Raw genomic sequence first — 24009 nt, forward strand, 5'->3', positions numbered from 1 at the left:
CACGTTTCTATTAATTAAATATAATTCTTTATTTACAAGTAATCATAACGACTATAAGTAGCAAAACTAAGAGTGCTACGCAAATAATTACTCAGACTAGACTGGCTAGGACTGACAAAATGAAAGAAAATTGTAACGAAGAAGAAAACGAGTACATTTTTTTTAACAGCCAATAAAAAAAAAAAATATTTTGGTCAACATCTCCACTCAAGTGTGCTCTGTGCAGAATTAGAAATTTTGGAACAGGCGAAAAGATCTCTACGGTTGGCACGAAAAAAAAAATCAAATTGTAGTCAACAGAATGCTTGCAAATAAAATAAAATAATATAATAATAAGCATGATAACATAATAAAATAATATTTCAGCACTTTAGGGGGCCCTTTCCATGCTAAAACGGCCCCGCATAAAATTAATTGTTTCATTTAAAGCCACCTCACGAAAATAGATGCATCCAATATATTAACAGAAGGGCAACCAAAAGAAGGCATTAGAACAGCTTGAGAAAACAAATATATTCGAAGTAGGCTACCCTCCGATGTATTCAAAATCGATTAGTTAGCGCAGCATCTTCTGGAAACCCTGATGCCAAATCCTTGCGATCGATCCAAGATCGTTTTGGCGTGGCAACTACATCAGCCTTCTACAAAATATTCATTCCCCTGCATCAGAAAATATACAAAAACTCGTTTCTGAATAGGCAAAGCTTTAAAGGGCAACTTGCCAAAACACAGCCCTGTAAGACTACCTTGAGCAGGATACACCCCATCAGGAATACATTAAAAAGTGCTATGCCAGACGAACCGACACTATCTGGAATAGCCTCCTAGAAGGTCCCTCGCTTGAAGCATTTAAGCGAAGGTGTAATAAAAACAGCAAAGTCGCAAATCAAATGAGGAAATTACAGGGACTAGTGGAACATCATTGTTGCTGATGGAGTCAAGAAGATTGTAATAAATGAAAAAAAAATATCAGATTGTTTATTTTGCGGTTTACCTACCTTGCAAACAATGTAAAGGCAATAGGCACCTTCAGAAAAATAAACTGAATTTACACTAAAATTAGTAAAATTCCAACTTTTTTCGTAGTTTTTTCCCGGGTAACATCCCATTTTGTGATACACACCTTTCACTCTCACTTTTCATAAGATGTGGTAATATTTGGGATTCCTTTCTGATAGAAAGTTCTCCCAACTTCTTTAATTAGCACTAGCAGCTAATGCTAAACTCGCTTGCGTCAAGTAATATAAACTATAAGTTTCCAAAACGTTAAGTGGTACTCACATTAAGAACAACGAGGTTCATAAAAGATTAAAAAAAAGTAACTGTTTTTTAACTGAAAGTAAGAAGCAACATTAAAACTTAAAACGAAAAGAAATTATTCCGTATATGAGGGGGTTTGCCCCCCTAGTCAATACCTCGCTCTTTATGCTAAAGTTCAAATTTTGTTCCAATTCTTTAAGAATGACTCCTGAATCACAAAGGCCGATTAATTAGAATAAATAGTTTTTATGAAAATAGTAAAAAAAAAACTTTAGCGTAAAGAGCGAGGTATTGACTAGGAGGCGAACCCTCTTATGAACGTAATAACTTCGTTTCGTTTTAGGTTTAATATTGTTCCATACTTTCAGTTGAAAAACTTTTTTTTATTTAATTTCTGATCCTTTTTTTTAAAGCTGAGAAATCCGGTGCCCCCTTCATAGAAAAATTCCCTCCCCGATGAAAACTTCCTCGATAGAAAGGTCCTCCCATCTTTTAATTTCCTTTCGAATGAGTTCTCTGGTGATGTTCTAGGACCACTGGGTCGATATGATCACCCCTGAAAAAAAAAAAAAAAAAAAAAAAAAAAAAAAAACAAGTAGCTGTGATACTTCTTCAAGCAAAAAATACAATATTCCACATTTCTACATATAGGAGCTTGAAGCCTCTACAGTAGAGTTCTCTGACACGTTGGATCTGATGGTCTGATTTTCATTAAGATTCTATGACTTTTAGGGGGTGTTTCCTTAATTTTTCAAAAATAAAGCAAATTTTCTCAGGCTCGTAACTTTTGATGGGTAAGACTAAACTTGATGAAACTTATATATTTGAAATCAGCATAAAAACTTAATTCTTTTTATGTATCTATTGGTATAAAAAAATCAGTTTTTTAGAGTTTCGGTTACTATTGAGCCGGGTTGCTCCTTACTTAGAGTTGTTGAAAAGGGGTTACAGTTGTTTGAAAAGACGTGTGATGAGAATTCAATTGAAGTTTATGACGAAATTTAAGAAATTTATAACAGATTAGAACTTACCCGCATGTTGTTCAAGCTTACCCAGGTTTTATTTAAACCCAAAAGACAATAAACTTGCATCAAATTCTGAATATATTATGAGAACCTAAATTTGTTCTTTGTGAGAGGTAAGTAGCCAAACTGCTAGTAGCAACTTACTAATAGCAATCTGCTAAACAGGACAGCGGTGTGTTGGTCTGTCTTAATTACATACTGCTGTTGGCATGAATATATAATTCCTCGGAGGTAACAGGCTTGAGATTGCCTGTGCAGGATTTTAACTCTTACTGATAGAAGAGCATTGCCAAGTTGGGGAAACAATGTTGTGACAAAGATGGGATAAGCAATACACAAAGCCTTCACTCATACTGGAGGTCCCAGAGACTTATTGCTATCCACCTTAAAGTCAAATTAAGCACTTCGTTTAGACTTGAGAATATGTTTTAGCCCCAGTCCTGCGCTGGTTCTGGGACTACTGCTTTTCCTGAGACCATAAAAATTTAAATGATTTAAAATGTATGATAATTGCAACTTGGAACATTAGAACGTTAAAAACAATTATCGTACCAACATTTTGACTGACAGATTCAGACACTTCAAACTGGACTTATCAAGAGTTCCAGTAACTCATATCCTAGGGGTAGGAAGCATGAAATTAGGTGATGTAGAATTTATTTACTCAGGTACGAAGTATGGGATACAAGGGCAGGAAGTAGGGCTCATGATGAATAAGGAAGCTGCTAAATCTTGTTTAGGTTGAGAATTTATTAATAATAAAATGCTAGTTTCTTGTTTTATGACTAAAAAGTGCAAGATATCAGTCATAGTGGTAAATGCCCCTGTAGAACCGACTGATAGAGATAGTAGTGACAGATGGTTTTACTTACACCTACAGGAACAAATAGACAGGGTCCCAGGTAGAATTTTTTCTTTTTATTTATTAGATTTTAAAGCCCAGGTCGTTAGAAATAGTGATATATGGTGCCCGAATCAATTTAGCTTTGGTGTAGGAAAAGAAAACAGTAATGGCTACAGACAAAGACTGCTACAATTTCGTGGGTACGTAAATCTGGTTATAATCAATATAGTAATTGGTCATAAAATATCCCATGATTCAAATGATGGTAAGACAGCTAACCTTATTGATTATTGTATTATAAACCGAAGACTGGCAGGATCGATACAAGGCACTAGGGTATATAGGAAGGATGTTATTGATAATAAAATTAAAGATAAGAATATAGTAGTGTCAATGGTTAATCTAAAACTGAAATCGAGAGAAAAGAATTCAAAAAAAAAATTGAGAGAAAATTTCCAGGAACCGTTGGAAACTAAACTTGATAGCCTAAATTTGACACTGCAGAATACGAATGGAATAATTTTTGGAAAAAAGTTTGTGAAGCGACTGATAGTGTCTTTGGGAAGAAAGTTAGAATTACAACTATGAATATTAGAGAGAATGCTATATGTTTGATAGAGAGGAGGCAAGGCTTGAAAAGAGTTATTTGAGTGATAGATCATATGAAAGTACAAGGAATGTAAAGAAAGTGTTCTCATCGTATTTTTCATGATAGGCTACAAGCAAGTTTTGACTTTGTGACGATAAAGTATCCAAATGATGGTATTTTTAACAGCAGGAAACGCAAAGGAACGAAGCCTTAAACATCTGTGCAAAGTTCAGAAGCCAGAGTAAATTGTTGATTTTCCTACTACAAAAGGTGGAACCAGTTTGGATGTTATTGGGACCAGCCTTAAAACCTTTTACAATGCTCCAACTACCCTTCCCTCTCCCTCAGTGGCAGATATCATTTCATGTTATAATCTAAACTACTGCTAGTTTTTAAAACAAATTACATGGTATCTGAATTTTCGTACGGACAAATAACAAGTCAAGGTCTTTTTGATTTTGGACTACGTCTGAGAGTTGAGATGATGTTGTGTCGTGCGTAAATCTTAATTCAAAGGTAATTTTGTTTCAAACAAAATTAATGAACAAATTACCAAAAATGTTTCCCGGAGGTTACCAAGAAGGTATATTCCTCAGAAAAAACCTTATATTAATGAAAAGAAAGATGATGCTTTAACCCTTCGTAAACAAATCAGGAAGAAATACTTCGTGCTGCTCCTTCTTATGGTGAGAATAAATTAAATTGCTTAAAACAGAGAAAACCTCGAAAATGGCTTAAAAAATGAAACAAATAGGGGGTCAAGGTGCAAGAACCTTGATTTTCTTCTGGATGAACCGCCTGAACAGACAGTCTATGAGCTGAATATACACCTAGCTAGCATTATGCATGCGTTCCCCCCTCTCTCAGAAAACCATCTAGTCCCTGAAACTCCAAAAGATAAAATCCGGGAAAATTCAGCGAAGAAAATAATAGAAAATACAGAAACTGAAAAAACTAGTATTTATCCCATTGATATCCCAGTTGATCTAAGAAAGGGATTTCCTGATAAACGATCAAAACCCCTGTTATTAATTTTAATTAAATTTAATTAAATTAGTAATGCCGGATGTTACCCATCGTGCAGGAAGCTGGACTATATTACTCAAATCCAGAAAAAAGGGAGGCCTGAACGATTTTACTCGAGAAGGACTAATTACGTTGACCCCAGTTTTTTTTTCAAAAATGTACGAGTTTCTGATCTAATTGGTTAAAGGCAGAAATTCTTGAACTTATTGACATACAACAGTTTGGAATCCTGAACGAGACATCTACTTCGCACTACCTTGTTAGTCTTCTTGACACCATTAAAACCCTGACTTAAAAACCCTGATACTTGGTTGAATCTTTTAGTAATTGGTCTCCAGAAAGCGTTCGACCTAATTGACCACAATATCCTCGTAAATAAACTGCTGATGGAGTTTCAAGTGAGTCCCTTTCTAGTTAAAACTCGTTCTCAAGTGCTTAAATATAAAAATGTTTATTCCGGCCCCCTTCCTATCTTTTATGAGATCCCCCGGGGAGCCCCGATGTATCCCATTTTATTCCTTATAATAATTGATAGCCTCAAGGCTGACCACAAGAGCGATGGAAGTATGTGGGCGACCTGTCTATACTTGAGGTTTGTTGACGAAATATTAAAAGCTCAATTATGACATTACTTGACGATGTCACACAGCTTATTTGTCGAATATGAGAGTTAACACTAATAAATCGTTAGTTATGACAGTTCATATTTTTAAATCACCCCTTCTTTCACAAACCTCATTTCTCCCAAAATCTCTGTTACATGCATCAACCTACTTGGGGTGACACTTACTGCTGATTTGAAGTGGGATGCCTATGTTCAAAACATCCTCAAGCCAGCTTCCCCTCCGGTTTCCCTTCTAAACTTTTTTATAAAATTTTATTGCCCACCCTCTCCCTAAGGATCTTTTCTAACTTTATTGTTCGTTTATTTGGCCGATACTGGAGTTTGCTTCTCCAGTGTGGCATTTAAGCCTTTTTTCAGAGTACATTTATAAGATTGAAAATCTTCAATACTAGCACTTAGAATAATAACGGTGAAGGGAAGGTTCCATATCGTTATCTACTAGGTAGATTCAAGCTCACTACGTTGGCCGAGAATAAGGAACCTCCAGTACCTTTGTTTCGGCATCAAGACCCTGTCTCATCCCTTATTACGTTCCATCATCCCCGAACCCTATCATACCGCTAGCAACAGACCGCCGAATATAAAATCACAAAAAGTCCCCAAACTGACTCCCATCCCCGCTAAACGTGAAAAATATCTCAACAGTTTTTTTTCGAGTTTTGTGAAAATTATATAATAGCCAGGAAAACAAGCATTAATTTTATTGTTATTTATTTTTATTTTGATGTTTTAACTAAGTTTTGACTCATCTTACGTATGCATTTTATACAGTTGAATATGTGAAAGTCAAATTTATACAGTTGTTTGACGTGAAAGTCAAATTCTTCCGATATGAAATATATATATATATATATATATATATATATATATATATATATATATATATATATATATATATATATATATATATATATACTGGTGCTATTTGTGACGTAAAATTAAATTTCAGCAACCGTGCAGTGAAAAAAAAATTTATTAAAATTTATTCTAAAACAGATTGGGAAGGAGGAAAGCGTGCGTAAATATGTTGGCCTCAGGCGGCTTTGTGCTGGAGTGAGCTGTTAGTAGTAGTAGTAGTAGTAGTAGTAGCCGTATTTTTCATCATTATAATAAACTAACGCTAGCTAAAGAGGCTACGGTAGGCTATTTGATATCAGAAAACCCATTATCAATTAAAATCAATAATACAAATTTCTGAAATTAGAATTTTCACGACCGTGCACGAAAATAGAATGGAATCAAACTACGAACTCAGTATTTTGGCAGTGTTCTTTAATTTTATTCAAAAATAACAGGGGGAAAAATACTTGCATTCAGGACATGGCTTAATAGTTTGATCGTGTAGAAAGGGGGGAGGGGGTGTTATGCTAAAAACAGAGCAAAATAACTTTTTGTGCCGGCTCAATTTGAAACTTATTAAGTACTAGGGCCAAGAGAAACTTAACACACAGAAAAAAGTTCACCCCCCCCCCCTAAAAAATAAAGAGGCACAAAAAAAGTGAATTCAACAAGGAGTTTGCTGCATTGTTTTACTTCAAAATGAATGATTTTTTTTTCCTCTTCGTATTCCGATATGGAGATTTATGTGTCGTTAAAGGGTTAAAACCTTTATTGGCTTTTGTTGTTCTGTGCGTTTTTTCTGTTGTGCTGTAAATTCTTTAGAAAGCTCGAAAGCTTTCTAAAGAACATATGAGACACGACTAACTTCTACTATCGTAATATCTTAAAAGACATCAATTACCTTAAGATATTTAACAAGAGACTTCTGTTTCAATATTTCTGGTGGTAGGTCTTTCCCTTCGATTTGTTCACTATTTTCATTGTCATCATCTTCCTCTTCACCTTCTTCTTTTTCGTTATCAGATTTTTCCGAATAATTGTCCTCTTCTAAAGGAACAAATATCCCCTTCATCTTTTCAAGTATATTGACTTGAACTGCGTTTTCAGGTTCACTTATGTCACTGAAGTTTGACAGAATATAAGAATATTAACTTAAACATAAATGAAAGATTAAATTAAATTAAAGATAAATATTAAAAAGGAGATATTGTTACAAAAAAAACGGTTCTGTAACTGTCTTATTCTTCTTCTTCTTGTTTGGATTAATACTGAGACGGAATCAAATTCCTGGCCCAGAAGTGTGTTGCTACACCTGGGTTCAATCTCTTGGCCCCGTATTACCAAGCTGAGGTCAAACCCATCACGCCACTACAGGATATCCTATAGCTGCCTTAGCATAAAAAAGACTTTCTATTTCAAAACAGCCTCAATAGCAAATAAATGTAATTTAAAATAAATTCTAGAACAATGGGTCACAAAAAATTGCTTGCTGGTTGATCAAACCGAGTCTATTGCAATAGATTTTGTAAGGGGGTTTATTATCAGCTTCACAAAAATCTAAGTGATAAAAATAGTAAGTTAAAAAATAAACAGTTTAAAGCCTTAATCCAGAACATTAACCTTCTAAACAATTTGTTCATATTGAAAAGGCAAATCCAAGATCTCAGAAAAGATAGATCTTAGAAAAAAATCTAAATCTTAGAAAAAAGATGGAACCATGTTAAACATCAATATAAATAAGAAAAATGAAACAATCAGAAAAGCAAATGTAAACTTTATGAAGCTGAATATCTAAAAGCGACTGGAATTAATGTTATTGCAAGTGTAAAATCATTGAATTTTCCAACTTATAAACAAAATTTGCTTGGTGATAGAAAATAGACTGAAGACAACATATAAAATAAAAAGATCATCAAACAAAAACTACCACACTACCAAGGAGAAAACTACCAAAAAAAGTAGCTAAAAAGAAAATTACCAATCATCAGAAAAAAAAAACGAGCATTTAACAAAAAACTTGTGAACAATAGAATAATTTTATTCTATTGCAGTAATAGCCCTTATGTAGGACAATCACACAGTCCTTAAACTCAAAATTTTGCAGTCAGTATTTTCAAAACACGGAGATGCTTTAACTGACCACAGACAAGTGGTGCTATTTTATAGGCAAAATTAACTATTTTGTGTTCAAGAATAACTACTACTACTACTACTAATAACTCACTGCAGCACCAAGCCGCCTGAGGCCAACACAGCTACGCACGCTCCTCCTCCAACCTAATCTATTTAAAGCCTCCCTCTTTACACCCTCCCAGGAAGTTCCCATTTCCTTTAAATCCTTATTTATGACATCCTCCCAACCCAGACAAGGACGACCTGCTTTCCGTGTAGCCCCAGACGGTTGGCCAAAAAGGACAATCTTCGGTAATCTGTCATCCTTCATCCGTAGAACGTGGCCTAGCCATCTCAACCTTTCTTTCATTATAGCCCCAGAAAGCGGGCTATAAAAAATTTGGCTATAAAGCGGTTCAAGAATAAAATTTGTTAAAAGTGGCTAAAATGAATATTTCAGTCTGACCACAATTTCCGCAACATATACATTCAAAGTTTGGCCATTTTGAACCTGTACTCTGTCATTGCAGCATATATTTCATTCCAAATAGATGTCGGATGTCCCAATAAAAAAAAGTGGGGAATAAGCATTGAAGATGTGCATAAGGTACAAATTTCCTGAGAGAGGATCCTTCAAGTCAGTCTTAAAAGGGAGTCTCCCCCTCCCCGCATTGACAAACATTCCGACCCTGCTAGCATAAGCTCCTAAAGCTACGCAGTACTTTACTGTCCAAAATTAGTATCCACAAAATAATCTATTTGTCCTGAGTAAGTACTTTTTCACAACTTTATAGAGTAATAGGAAAGGGGGAGAGGGAACAACTGATACACGAATGGTACAATGGTAACTGGTAACTATGGCCAGATTTTGCATTTCGTTTTCACCAACAGAGATCAGTAGTACTAACTATCAAAACTTTAAGAGGGTAGGTAAAGAATTTGAATTTTTTTTCTCCCTGAAGAAAAAAAAAGAAAAAGAAATGTGACATTTCTGATTGATAAAACCGTTGGCTACTACTACTACTACTACTACAAACAAGTCACTTCATCATGAAACCATTTTAGACCAACGCAGCTGTGCATAAACCTTCTCTATCCCAAACTTTTCAAAACTTTTCCTTATTTCTTTCTCCCATGAGGCTCTGAATAAGTTATACCAACCTTTCTTTAATTATAGTCTTAGGAAGTAGAGTCGAACCGCATTTTTCGTACAGCTTATTGTTTGAAATACAGCGAGACAAACGAGTACTTAAAACTATCTTTAGACAATTTAATAAATCATTTAATAGATTTTAATGAACAATTTAAGTTTTATTTAATAATTTTAGTTCAAATAATTAATTAATTAATTTTAATTCAATTCAACAGAACTTTAACAATACATTTAAAGAAAACATTCAATAAATTTGCCTTATCCTTTCGTAGCACCCCCGTTTCAGTGCCATATTTGGCCACTGTAATTATCATGGTTTCCAATATTCGAATCTTAGTTCGCACACTCACTTCTCAACCCTTCATAACTTTTCTGGTCCTTAGTTATTCTACTTTTACATCTTCACTATATCCACCATCTTTACTAACAATACCACGCAGGTACGTAAAGCTATTCACTAGACGTGACTAGACCAATGCTCTCATTACCGAACAACAACTCTTCGTCCTCGTTTATTTCCAGACTGAGCAACTTATTATAGATCGAAGACCACATCTGCCTTTCCATGACGAAAGTATGACAGTTCAAAATAGGGATGAAACCTTTTAATTGACAGTGAACAGTTATAAAAAATTTTAACTGGATATTTCGAACACATATACAGTGTTCATCATCAGCAGTATTTTCCGTCAATTGAAAGGTTTCATCCCTATTTTGAACTGTTATACTTTGAGCAACTTATTCTTGTTAAAATCAAGTTTCAAACCTATTTTTGCAGTAAACTCTTAACATCCCCTAAAGTTCCATTATTTTGCTCAGATTCTTATCTAGAACAGTCAAACCATTTACAAAATATAGGTCCAGCAGCAGAAATCATGCAACAAAGATAAATACACTACATACGCCAATATAATAACACTCTAAAATATGAGACAGTGCCTGAGACACAAACGTCTATGGCCACAATCTGTGACACTTAAAAATATGTAACATGTAGCAATGACCAATAATAATTGGTGACACCAAAATCTGAAACATTTAACAATAAAAAGCCAAGATTTGTTAATAACATGGGATTTCCTTGACTTTAGCTTCAAATTTGTACTGCAGAAGCACAAAATAGAAATAGTTATTATTACGATTTTTCAGTCTATGGGTGACTGGTTCCCAAATCACACTAATGCGAAACTCAAAATTGTCTCTATTGATGGCTGGTTTGTTTTTAGCAATTTCCATATGTTCTCTCATTTTCTACTTTACAAATTGTGGAACTATAGCGATAAGTTGGGCCTGGTCAAACTTAATGGAGTGAGGAGGGTTTTCAAAAAAATAATGGGCCAGTGCAGAAAAACTTCTTAAGCTTTGTCTTTTTAAGACATCACAAAAAACTCCAGCCCCCTCCTGTAGCTCCAATTTTCTTAAGAACTACTAGGATAGTGGCCATCAACGCCTCTACCAAAATTATAGCCATGTTACAACAAAAATTCCAGGTTGGGCTCACTATTAGTGTTTTTCAGTGATTTTAGTTTTATTTTATTTTCTAGCAAGACAGGATAATGATGACAGGCACAGGTCCCGTCGAAATTATCGTTTAAACAAAATCAAGACCTGACATCCACAGCTTAGCTAGGCTTATTATCATCTACCATTATTAGGCTTTACCTTCTCCCTAGTGGGATCTGAATTGCTCGTGGACGTTTAGAGATATTACAGATACGCCTTTTTACAGCCTGGTGACACAGTATCTTCTGAACACCCCCTCAACAGTTTTTTTTTTTTAATTTTCGACTTAATACTTGTAGTTGTTACTGAGAGTTATATCTGAATAGCTAACCTGGCTTCCATCTCTTCAGAATTTTCAGGAAACAAAGATATCATACGTTCAGCAAAATAGACAGCTTTTTTCACTTTGGCTTCTGTCAACGCCAAGCGGATAGCTTGAATTGCATTTTCTTCATTTTCCCATGTGGTACATTCTTCTGTCCACTGAGCAACAAGTTCATTTTCTAGTAAACTTGAATCATTCTGACTCTCCGTGACAGCTGTCAAATGAAAAAAAAATTGTTAAGCTATAAATACTATTACATTTTGACCGTTCTAATTTGATTAAGGAAGCGATAAAGTATAATTAGAATTCCTTATATGAGACTCATATGACAAGTTGTTTATTTAGAGGAAGCTATTTTCTTCTTCACTGAAGAAAAATGTTGGTTACATAGATAGTAATATCATGGAGTGCCACCAGCTACAACTGTCGAAAATTTCATGAAGATAAAGATACTATGGATATAAATAAAAAAAAAGACGTATAATCTTTCTGTGCCTAGAGAGCGGAATATATTAGGGGATTAAAAGATTGCTTAGTTTCGATTAAAAACGACATGTTTTATAAGAATGAGTTTGATTTTCTTTTTAGACTGAACAGTTTTATTTTCATTTTCCCATGTTCTACAAGCTGATGTTCAAAGCTCATCTCCTCCTAATTTTGAATCATTCTGACTCTCTTTATGCCATGAGCAGACAAGCACCAGTTTCAATATTTTCCATACGTTGAACTATATTTCTGCTATCCAGATGAAATTTACGATCAAGCAGACAAGCACCAGTTTTGAGTTGATTAAATAAAAAAAACAAGTTTTTTTAACTGAAAGTAAGGAGCGACATTAAAACTTAAAACGAACAGGAATTACTCCGTATATGAAATCGGTTGTCCCCCCCGCAGTCCCTCGCTCTTTACGCTAAAGTTTGACTCTTTGCCACAATTCTACTTTTTAAAACAATTAAAAACTTTAGCGTAAAGAGCGTGGGACTGCGGAGGGGACAACCCATTTCATATACGGAGTTATTCCTGTTCGTTTTAAGTTTTAATGTCGCTCCTTACTTTCAGTAAAAAAAACTAGTTTTTTTTATTTAATTTCTGAACGTTTTTGAATTAATGCATGTTTGATTTTGGCTCTCCGCACATAAATTATTGAAATGAAATTAGTATATTAATTTTTTTTTGGCTAAATGGCTTTCTCTTAGTTTTGATCAGACGATTTTGAGAAATAAGGAGTGGGTAAGGAGGCCTAGCTGCCCTCAAATTTTTCGGTTACTTAAAAAGGCTACTAGAACTTTTAATATTCAACGAACGTTTTTATTAGTAAAAAATATACGTAACTTAAGAATTAACTTACGTACCAAACTTTTATATTCTTATATTTTTATTATGTGTACGAGGGGGTTTGTACCCTCGTTAATACCTCGCTCTTTACACTAAATCGTAAGTTTTGTCCCAATTCTTTAAGAATGACCCCTGAATCAAAAAGGACGTAGAATAAATAGTTGAAATCACTAAAAATATTTTAGCATAAAGAGCGAGGTATTTATCCCCTCCTAAATACCTCGCTCTTTATGCTAAAGTATTTTTAGAACCCCTCATATGCGTAATAATCTCTGTTCGTTTTAAATTTCAATGCTATTCCTTACTTTCATTTGAAAAAACGTTTTCATGTTTATTTTTTATTGTTTTTTTTTATAGTAATGCTAAAAAATCCTGCGCCCTTTTCATTGAATTTTTCTTCCCCCATGACATATTCCTCAAAGGAAAGATCCTCCCACAAAGCCCTCTCCCATCAACCCCACCCCCAAACCAAAAAATTCCCATGAAAACGTCTGTACACTTCCCAATAACCATTACTATATGTAAACACTGGTCAAAGTTTGTAACTTGCAGCCCCTCCCTCAGGGATTGTGGGGGTGTAAGTCGGTCCCAAAGACATAGTTATTATGGTCTTCGACTATGCTGAACAAAATGGCTATCTTAAAATTTAATCTGTTGACTTTTGGAAAAAAATGAGCACGGGAGGGGGCCTATTTGCCCTCCAATTTTCTTGGTCACTTAAAAAGGGCACTAGAACTTTTCATTTCCGTTGAGCCCTCTCGCGACATTCTAGGACCACTTGGTTGATAAGATGACCCTGGAAAAACAAACAAACAAATAAACACGCACCCGTGATTTGTCTTCTGGCAAAAAATACAAAATTCCACATTTTTTAGATAGGAGCTTGAAATTTTTGCTACAGAGTTCTCTGATATACCGAATGCGATAGTGTGATTTTCGTTAAGATTCTATGACTTTTAGGGGATGTTTCCCCCTTTTTTCCAAAATAGGGCAAATTTTCTCAGGCTCGTAACTTGTGATGACAAAGACTAAATTAATTGAAACTTATATATTTAGAATCAGCGTAAAAATTCAATTCTTTTGATGTATCTTTTAGCATCAAAATTCCGTTTTTTAGAGTTTCGTTTACTATTGAGCCGGGTCGCCCCTTACTACAGTTCCTTACCACGAACTGTTTGAAAAGAAAATAATTCGGTATTTCGGGGCTTCTGACATTATTACTCCTTTGCGGAAGTTAGGCTCAAAATTGAAAAAGGATTATATTTTTTCTCTGGGTCCCTTCCACCTCTTAGTTCGTTTATTTTCCCGTTAGTTTTCACCTGTTTTCGCTTTATAGTTGTGTTATCTCTTAGCAGTTCTTTCGTTAGTTGAGTTATGATTGTGGTATATATGTTTTATCGCTCGTATAGTTGTGTTATTTTCAAATTATACTCCATAATAGAGAGGCTCCGAACACCCAGCATTGTATATTAAACTCTTAATTTGACGTTTTTTCCTAACGTGACCAGATTCGTCCTGCGCCCTTTTCATTGAATTTTTTCCCCCATGGCATATTTCTCCAAGGAAAGATCCTCCCACATAGCCCCCTCCCTCAACCCTACCCCCAAAACAAAAAAAAATCCCCCTGAAAACGTCTGTAGCCTACACTTCCCAATAACCATTATTATATGTAAACACTGGTTGAAGTTTGTAACTTGCAACCCCTCCCCCAGGGACTGTGGGGGAGTAAGTCATCCCCAAAAACATAGTTATTATGATTTTCGACTATGCTAAACAAAATAGCTATCTCAAAATTTTGATCCGTTGACTTCGGGAAAAAATGAGCGTGGGAGGGGGCCTAGATGCCCTCCAATTTTTTTGGTCACTTAAAAAGGGCACTAGAACTTTTCATTTCCGTTAGAATGAGCCCTCTTGCGATACTCTAGGAGCACTTGGTCGATACGATGACCCCTGGGAAAAAAAAACAACAACAAAAAAAAAAAACAAATAAACACGCACCCGTGATTTGTCTTCTGGCAAAAAATGCAAAATTCCACATTTTTGTAGATAGGAGCTTGAAACTTCTACAGTAGGGTTCTCTGATACGCTGAATCTGATGGTGTCATTCTACGACTTTTAGGGGGTGTTTCCCCCTATTTTCCTAAATAAGGCAAATTTTCTCAGGCTCGTAACTTTTGATGGCTAAGACTAAACTTTATGAAACTTATATATTTAAAATCAGCATTAAAATGCGATTCTTTTGATGTAGCTATTGATATCAAAATTCAATTTTTTAGAGTTTTGGTTACTATTGAGCCGGATCGCTCCTTACTACAGTTCGTTACCACGAACTGTTTGATACCCGGTTAAAATGTAAAAGTATTTAAGATGTGTCAAAGTTCTTTGAACCCATTGCCCAAATATGTTCTTAAATCAATGAACAGAAAAAAAATGGGAAATTGAGAAAGGGAGAATTTCCCCACCGGTTCATCTACTTTCAGTGCATAATTTCGATTAATTATATCATTTCATTTTCTATAGTTGGGACTGAGGCAAGAGAAGAGTATCACGTGTACCTCTTAAGCTTTGATATGCTCTCACATTGCTAAAGAAATGTAAGGTTGGCCTTTGCTCTTCTCTTAGTATTGATGTTAGAAAGTACTCTCACCGATGATTCATTTATTTAAAATCACCGTCTTTCTCTCTTCATACTTTTTTTATGAAAAAATTTGAATAATAAATTATCAATTCAAGGAATAATTCTTTAATCTATTTTAAATATGCCAATTTGCTCAGTCCCTTGAATGCCAGTCGAAATGTTAATCCAGATTTACGTAGCTAAATAATGGGTAGTGAAGCCAGCTTTTGTGGAGTCTAAATGCTCAAATACGAAATTGTCAACATTCCTTGCACCGTATGAGTGAAATCCAGCAATATCACGAAAGAATTGACTACAGACTGAAGGACATATATTATTCCTCAAATCGAAGTGATAGCTCATCATGTGCGTTCTTTATGTTGCGTCTTTTTGCGTTTTTCTCTTTTTTTATTTGACAATACCCATGTTATTGCATTGTGATAAAGGGAAAGAATAAAGATTATTATTATTATTCCGACATTGGTATGAGAAAATAGTTAGTGTTTTTTTTTATTATTTTAAAAAAAGCTCCTTATTGATCTAATTAAACGACCCTTGTGTTCCAGTACCTTCCCCCAGGCCATCCAGCGTGTCCTCAGGTGGCGATAGCGGAACGCCCAACAGATATGTAGGGTAACACCATAGGAGGCACGGACAAAGTGGGGAACTTGTCCCTGAGGGTCCATAATAGAACTGGAGCACCCTCACCCGGGGCCGTAAATACAGGTCGAGGAGGAAGAAGGCCCTTCAAATGTAGTCAACGGGGCCCACCGGTTTGTACACACGACCTATGAGTTACGAAACTTCTCCCATTAATGGGCTGAATAGCATAGTGACACAGAACGCCCTCGTGGGATGATCCTTTATAGGAAGACAACTGTGGCAGGGCGTCAGATCCAGATCTATGGAGAGCAGCCTCTGTAAAGAGCTGTCTCGAGCCTTTAGTGATACCTACCGGAATGAGGACCTTGCGGTGAACTCTATTCCCACTTAAGTGGTACCCCTCGAGGGAGCTATAGCCTAGTAAACGACACAGCATTCGCATGGGATTCTGATTGATGGGTGGTTCTTCTGGGCTTGGTCTGTTTTGACGGACGTTTTGGGCTGAAAAACCTCTTCCTAGCTAATTTATCTAGTATGGATTGCCTCTCCGTAGTACCATAACATTTGTAGGCATAAATATGTAATGAGTCGGAGGTGATAGGCTTGAGACTGTCTGTGCAGGATTTCGACTCTTGGTGATAGAAGACTTGGCCAGCCACTCGGTCTGTGCTTAGCACCGTAAATATAGCTCAAACGAAACACCTTCGCCGCATTGAAGGACTACGTTGGCACGATTTTGTTAGCAACGAGAACCTCCTGGCGTTAACTGGTCAAACACCTTCTCAGTCCAACTCGCCCAACGAACACTACGCTGGTACGAACATCTCCTTCGCATGCCCCCCGACACTCCCGCACGAACGATTTTCGACTTTGATCCCGTGCTGCACGGCGGGAAACGCCCAAGAGGTCGTCCCCCAACCAGATGGAAGGACACGACAGGTGCCTTCTTAGTCATGGCAAATATTCAGGAGGATGTCCACATCCTTGCAAGAGACCGGTCCAAATGGAGGCACCATGTAGCATCACTCTCGACGCCGGAAGCATTTCGGCAGGAGCATTAAGTCAAGTAAGTCAAGTCAAGTGATAGAAGAGCATTACCACGTGCTGACCAACATGGGCCCAGGATTGCACAAAGCCACCATTCATACTGGAGATCCCAGGACCTCTTGCTGTCCGGTTCTAAGCCAGCTTAAGAGATTCGGTGTAGACTTGAGAAGATGTGTTGGTCCCCTTCCTGCACTGGTATCCTTGATCATTGCTTTTCACTGAAAATAATTTCACTGATTTAAAGAACATGAAAATTGAAACCTAGAATATTACGGCTTTAAAAAATAATTATAGTGTCGACATTTAAGACGACACTGACGAATTCAGACGATTCGAACTCGACTTATTAGGAGTTTCGGAAATTCGTATCCCAGGGGTAGGAAGCATGGAATTAGGTGATATAGAATTTGTTTATTCAGGCAGGAAGGATGGGGTACATAGACAGGGAGTAGGGGTCATGATGAATAAGGAAGCAGCTAAGTCTTGTTTAGGCTGGGAAGGTATTAATAATAGAATAATAATCGTTCATTTTACGACTAAAAAGTTCAGTATCAGTTATAGTAGTATATGCCCCTGTAGAACCGACTGACGGAGATACTAGTGACTCATGAATTTTACTTGCATATACGGGATACAAATAAACAGGGTCTCTGGTAGAAATATGTTGTTTTTACAAGGAGATTTTAACGCCCAGGTCGGTAGAAATAAGGATAGATGGTTTTGATAGCCTAGGTAAATTTGGTGTAAGAAAAGAAAACAGTTACGGCAACAGACTTTTGTAATTTTGTAGGTATAACAATCTAGTTATAACCAGTATGGAGTTTGGTCATAAAATGGCTCATACGTTAACATGATATTAACAGCAAACCTTATTGATTATGTAATTGTAAACTAAAGATTGGCAGGATTAATAGAAGATACTAGGGAATATAGGAGTGCTGTTATTGATGTTAAAAGTACAGATCACCATCTAGTAGCGTCTAGGGTTAATTTAAAGCTGAAACTTCGGAAGGGTACTACCTCCCGGGACGTTATGATGTTGGTGGACTCCAGGATGAGAATTTGAGATAAATTTTCCAGGAATGGTTGAATACCATCCTGGAGAGTTTTAAATTTGACAATGTAGAAGGTGGATGAAATAATTTTAGAAGAACAATTTATGAAGTTGTTGATGGTGAATTAGGAAACAAAGTTGGGACTACAGCTAGGATATTAGTGAAAAACCTTTATGATTAACAGAGAGGATAAGGGGCTTGTACAAGAATTATCTGAGTAATAGATCGTGTTAAAACAAAAGGAATGTAAAGAGAGTGGAGAAAACGCTGAAATCCGAACTAAAGAGGTGTGAAGCGGAGGCCATGGATAAAATTCCCGAGGATCTGGAAGATGCAGCTAAACAGTATGTTAGTAAAATATTGTACTGGCATGTTAATAAATTGAGAGGGAGTCAATCCAGACTTGTCCCAGTTAAAAATAGGAACGGGGCCGCAATTAGTGATAAGGAAATACCTAGAGAGATGTACAGAGCATTTCGACAATTTGCTAAACCGAGAAGGAGTTGCAGGAAAAGATATAGAGGAAAATAAAAAAGTTTGTGATAACTTGGATGTAAAGGAAAGATTTGTTTTGTGAGGAAGAATTTGTGACAAAACAAAAAGGATTAAAAAATAATATGGCTCCAGGTGCTGATATTGCGGTAAATGAGTTTCTTAAATATTGTGACTCTGAGGTTAGAAATAAGTTATTGAAGATTATGAATATGATGTCTAAAAAAGGGGAAGTATCCAGGGATTTTGCGAAAACCTAAATTAAAACACTGTATAAGAAAGGCGATAAGAGTGAATGGAATTGTCGAGATATTAGTCTGGTCTCAGTAGGTAGCAAATTACTTAGTAATATAATATTTTTTAGACTGAGAGATGCTGTAGACAAAGTTTTAAGAGAAAAACAGCGCGGAATTAGAAAAGGTGGAGAATGTGTCAACCAAATTTTCACTTTTAGGTCAATAATTGAGAACTGCCTGAGTAGTCAAACACCTTTGGTTCTCAGTTTTATAGATTATGAGCAAGCAATTGGATTCTGTTGACAGAGAAGCTTTAGCGGAGGTCTTACCCTTGCATGGTATACCAGACAAATTCATTAAAGTGATTAGTACTACGTACAAGAATTACACTGCTACGGTTAAGGTAGGAAATGAGGTTAGCAGCTGGTTTCGTATTAAATTAGGAGTTAAGCAGTGTTGTGTTCTATCAACCTTTATATGGACCATTTTGATGGAATTTGTCTCAAGGAGCACAGGAAAGGCAATGGGAGACCACGGAATCAAATGGAGAGGAAAAAATCTCCTGGACTTAGATTATGGTATGATTTAAACATTCTAGATAAAAGTGTTAGGAAAATTAATGAACTTTTAGAGGTTTTGCTAGTTCAAGGTGCTAGAATACGTTTGAAAATTAATGTTAAGAAGACTTAGTTACTATGGCTAGGAATAAGAGGAGATGAAAAGGTGACGTTGGGTAACGAAAAGATTTATCAGGTGGGCAGCTTCACTTACCTTGGTAGTATTGTTAGTAAAGACGGTGGGAGCAGCGAAGATGTTAAAGGTAAAATTCCCAAGGCTCAGGTTTTTTTTTACAGTTCAAACAAGTTGGAAAAATAGGAAGATAAGTCTGTAAACCAAAATTAGAATATTGAAAGCTACAGTGATGACAGCAGTCAAATATGGCTCTGAAGTATGGGTGCTACGAAAAGCGGATGAAGATTTGCTAGATGTTTTTTTCCAGAGAAAATTGTCTACGAATTGTTCTGGGTACCCGGCTGACTAACCGTATTTCAAACAGTAGGCTGTAAGAAAAGTGTGACCCAATCTCACTTTCTAGGGCTATAGCATGAGAAAGGTTGAGATGGCTAGGGCACGTTCTGCAGATGAAGGATGACAGATTGCCAAACATTGCCCTTTTCGGCCAACCGTCTGGGGCTAAACAGAAAGCAGGTCATCCTCGTTTGGAGTGGGAGGATGTCATAAAGAAAGAATTAAAGGAAATCGAAACTTCCTGAGAGAGTGTAAAGAGAGATGCTTTGAATAGATTGAGATGAAGGAGGAGTGTGCGTAGCTGTGTTGGCCTCGGGCGGCTTGGTGCTGCGGTGAGCTGTTAGCAGTAGTAGCATTAACTTCCAGGTAAAGGCCAGAGATAGTAATCGTGCTTTTTTGCAGCCAATACCAAGTGTGAAAATAAAATTGTATAAAATTGTTTATTTTTCGTCAGTCTTAAAAAGCATAACTTATTCAAGGAACGTTTTAAAAAACAAAAGGAGATTGGAGTCAATAAGGACGAGATCAAGGCTATACGGAGAGCGGCCAAATTGCTTCCAGCTAAAGTCTGAAGATAGTAGTTGTGCTTTTTTTGAAGCCAATACCACGTGTGAAAATAATCCCGTTTGTGAACATTGTCCGACACTTATTCTAATAATGCAAGATTCCTAAGGAACCTAGGGATTTCATCAAAGAAGATGTTCGGATGAAAAAAAAATAATAGTCATGGACAAAATCAACTAGGTGACCTGCAATATCTCGGGGACAGTTTGGGGGGATCTAGTTACAAATATCAGAGAGCTGCAATGTTCTTTTAGTAGTAGTTGTTGTTGTGACGTGTCGTTTAATTTTAGGCAGTTTATTTTCAGCCGGCAAAACAAAATTAAGAAAGAAGAAATAAATATTCTGGTAAGAACCTTCAGCTCTAAATAATACGCGCAGAAAAATAAATAAAAGACTAACCTGCAAAATACAAAAAGAAAAGTCGAAAAAAAATAGACCAATAAATAGATCGAAAGTGACTGAATCCAAGACAATCAACGTTACTAATATTTTCTTTGTTCCTTCTACATACACAAGAAAAAAAATGCACGGTAAAAGAGTACATTAGAAGAAAGGAAAAAAACACAATCTTCACAAGAAAAAGAAAAAAATACATTAATTACTGACAAATAAAACACAAGGAGTGTTCGCTCGGCACCAATGGCAGTAAACAAAACTATAAAATCATGTTTTAGCACGCACACAAATTACAAGAATAAACTGCAAAACTAAATTTGCAGGTTTGGCGGCAGACTAGCAACCTACCCCTGGAAAAAAGTTTTGCCATAGAAACATCCAGTTTTTTTAGAGCCAACATGATACCAAGTATGCAACCTGCTGTCGACTATGAGCCGCCCCCGAACACCATGGCGACGAATTTGGACCACCCCCGGACACACTTTTTGAAAGCAAATTGTCTAATGAAACTTGGCTTTTGGAACATGAGGACCATGGCCCAACGTTCAAAAACAAAACAAGTTGTTAAAAGGGAAAGCCAAAAAGTACATTTCGTCATACATACAAGCAGGACTTGAAGTTTCTCAATTCGACAATCCAACCCCAATGGGAAGACGTCTAGGCAGCAGCACATATGAGGGATGATTGGCGAGTCCTTCTGGATACCCTGGGTGCCTCTGGCGGCACAAGAGGAACTAAGGTCTAAGAACTCAAGGGAAATCAACAATTTTATCGGATCGGTTACAAAATCATATGGAAAGCTTATACAAATTTTCGAAATTTGCAAAACAGCATACCACCTAGAGATAGATGTGATTCTAGTTCAAATTTACATCTAGAAAAAATATTTAAAAAACCTAAAAGAAAACAGAAAGGTTTGAACAATACGAAATATCAGATTACGCGCGAATTCGACCCAATGAAGTCTATGCAGACAATATGCTATTCTACTTCGATTTAAGAGCAATCTCCCATACGACAACTTTAATAAGAAATGCACAGAAAATCTTGCACCGCGGTGTGACGTATGACATGCAAAACTTGCAAACTTGCACCGTGCTTGCACAGAGGTGTATTCTTTTATTTATTTGTTGCTTTTTCAGCATTAGTTTCTTTTTTTATTTACACCACTTTCTAAGACGTAACACCTTAAATTAGGTTTTCTATTCTTAGACCACACTACCGTTCTATGACGAACAAATAAACTTTCAAATGAGGATAAATCCATTTATTTAGACAGTGAAAAAAGTCAGGTGCAAAAGTCCTGATATTTCGATCACATATACAGCGACCGTCATCAGTAGAAATACGGTTTCCTGAAGAAATATTAGAAATAGTATTTTATAAATGAGTTGAGAGACATACTGACCTTGTAAGTGTTGCTGTTTTTCTGCTATACATAAAACCCTCATTTTCACCTTTTATTTGACACAATAATGCAAAAGGCTTCGAATTCATAAAATAAAGACATTTAATTAACTGCAGAATCGCAATCCATATCTCCAACTACAGAATATATAGATAGAATCCACCTCAACATCTTTTCAAAAGACCCCTACCCGCCTTCCCCGAGAAAATTCATTTATACTAGGGGTAAAAATGACATTTTTTCACACTTCAAACATATAAATTTCACTCAAGGGGTCGATCATCATGTTTAATTACATTCAAAACAGACATTTATCTCGTCGTTTAAGCCTTTTTAATTTTTCCTCAATCTCTCCACATATTCGCTAACACAAAATGTGGTTGTATACCTTCTTATCAAGCCCGTACACAAAGGGGGAAGGATTTAACCCCATACCCAGCACCTTTCATGACTGACAACCGAATTGCAGAACCAGGTACGCACCACAGTTCATTCCATTTCCCATTATACATTATAACGCTTTGGTTCTTCCTCCCAATCAGCGTCATTACATGTTGTTGTTTTTTACATACCTTTGTCTCTTGGCCAACATTTTTCTATTCATTTTACCCATTTTGAGTAAAAAAAAAATTTTCAGTTTTATAACTTTTACGGGTTTTGTCTTTTACACGTTTTGTTTTATGCGTGCTTAGAGATATAAAGAAAAGGAGAAATTCTATTCTTAAGCTCGATTTTTTTTTTCTGGTTATAGGCATCGTGTAATTTACGATGTAGAACCCTAGCCCACTTATATTTTTTAAATATACCCTTAGAGTCTTTCACGCCAATTTTTCAGCGGGGCAATGGGGAAGGGTGACTAAATTCAATATTCATAGAGATACGAGTATTTTTTTTTTTTTTTTGTTACCTTTGGTCAGTTCAGGAAGCATAGCATTCCAAATTTCTTCTTCTGTAATTCGATACTTGTACATCTTTTTCTTTGTCCTCTGAGAGCAACGAGGAGTCAGGCCAGGAGCCATCTGCTCCAATTTTTCTTTCTCTAACTCGTACTTGGCCTCAAGTTCCTTGCTTGTCAGCTGCAAAGGAAGTTTTTTTATTTTGTTATATGCTGATGATTAAAGTATTCCTTTCTTGATTATATTTGTTGCCATAATTTTTTTATTACACTTAACATTCAACCAGTAGAACTTGGAATACAAATTATCAAATTTGCCACCCTTAGGCTGGTAAGGGATTACGAGTTTTTTTTTTCTTCCAGAAAGCCAAGTTGAAAAAATAATGTTTTCAACTCACCACAGCACCAAGCCGACTGAGGTCAAAACAGCTACACACGCTCCTCCTCCATCTAAATAGACTTAATAATTTAGTGTTTAAGCAATCATATTAACGTTTCAGGCAAAGCTTGTCTCCAATCTAGAGCTCAAGGATCCAAAACAGTTATCTCCAATAGAAAAGAAAATACTTTTACAATAATTAATTATTATGTCTTATAAGGCTCTGAGCGGCAAGCAGTAGCCAAGGCGTCTTCAAAATATTCAGCAAAGTAGCGTGTTCATCCGATGAATGATGACGGTAGTATTAATTTTTCGCCAAAGATAATATTCTTTTTCTAAGCTAAGTTGTTGAGCAGTCGTGTAACTCCTACGAAGGTTTCAACCACAGTAGTTTTTGGTTTAATTTTATCTATTGGATGAAATCACGCTCAACATGTATATCGATATCGACAAGATACTGCTGAAAATGCAAAGCATCAAAACCAATCCGATGTAGGTCAGATGGTACAGCTTGCAAAGAAAGGCTTTTGACATGTCCAGGTCAAAAAACTATATGATACCTCGCTAATTCAAGACCTTTTAGATGTGGCCAACTTGTAAAAGGTGTTTGAAACGTCCACGGTCCATTCCGACGTTTTAACGACGTTAAAA

At 36.2% G+C, this 24009-nt stretch overlaps 1 protein-coding gene across 1 annotated transcript in view; it reads right to left on the minus strand.

The window, feature by feature from the left end:
- Window positions 1-24009, minus strand: part of LOC136043094 (condensin complex subunit 1-like) — a 125749-nt gene that overhangs the window by 68493 nt on the left and 33247 nt on the right. The window contains exons 6-8 of the mRNA XM_065728027.1: window positions 22992-23160; window positions 11309-11516; window positions 7111-7330 (exon numbers count right to left, since the gene is read on the minus strand). Of these exons, the coding sequence (XP_065584099.1) occupies window positions 7111-7330; window positions 11309-11516; window positions 22992-23160 (597 nt within the window). The remainder of the gene's footprint in view (window positions 1-7110; window positions 7331-11308; window positions 11517-22991; window positions 23161-24009) is intronic.

Source organism: Artemia franciscana, unplaced genomic scaffold, assembly GCF_032884065.1.
Source record: "Artemia franciscana unplaced genomic scaffold, ASM3288406v1 Scaffold_296, whole genome shotgun sequence".
Classification (NCBI taxonomy): domain Eukaryota; kingdom Metazoa; phylum Arthropoda; class Branchiopoda; order Anostraca; family Artemiidae; genus Artemia; species Artemia franciscana.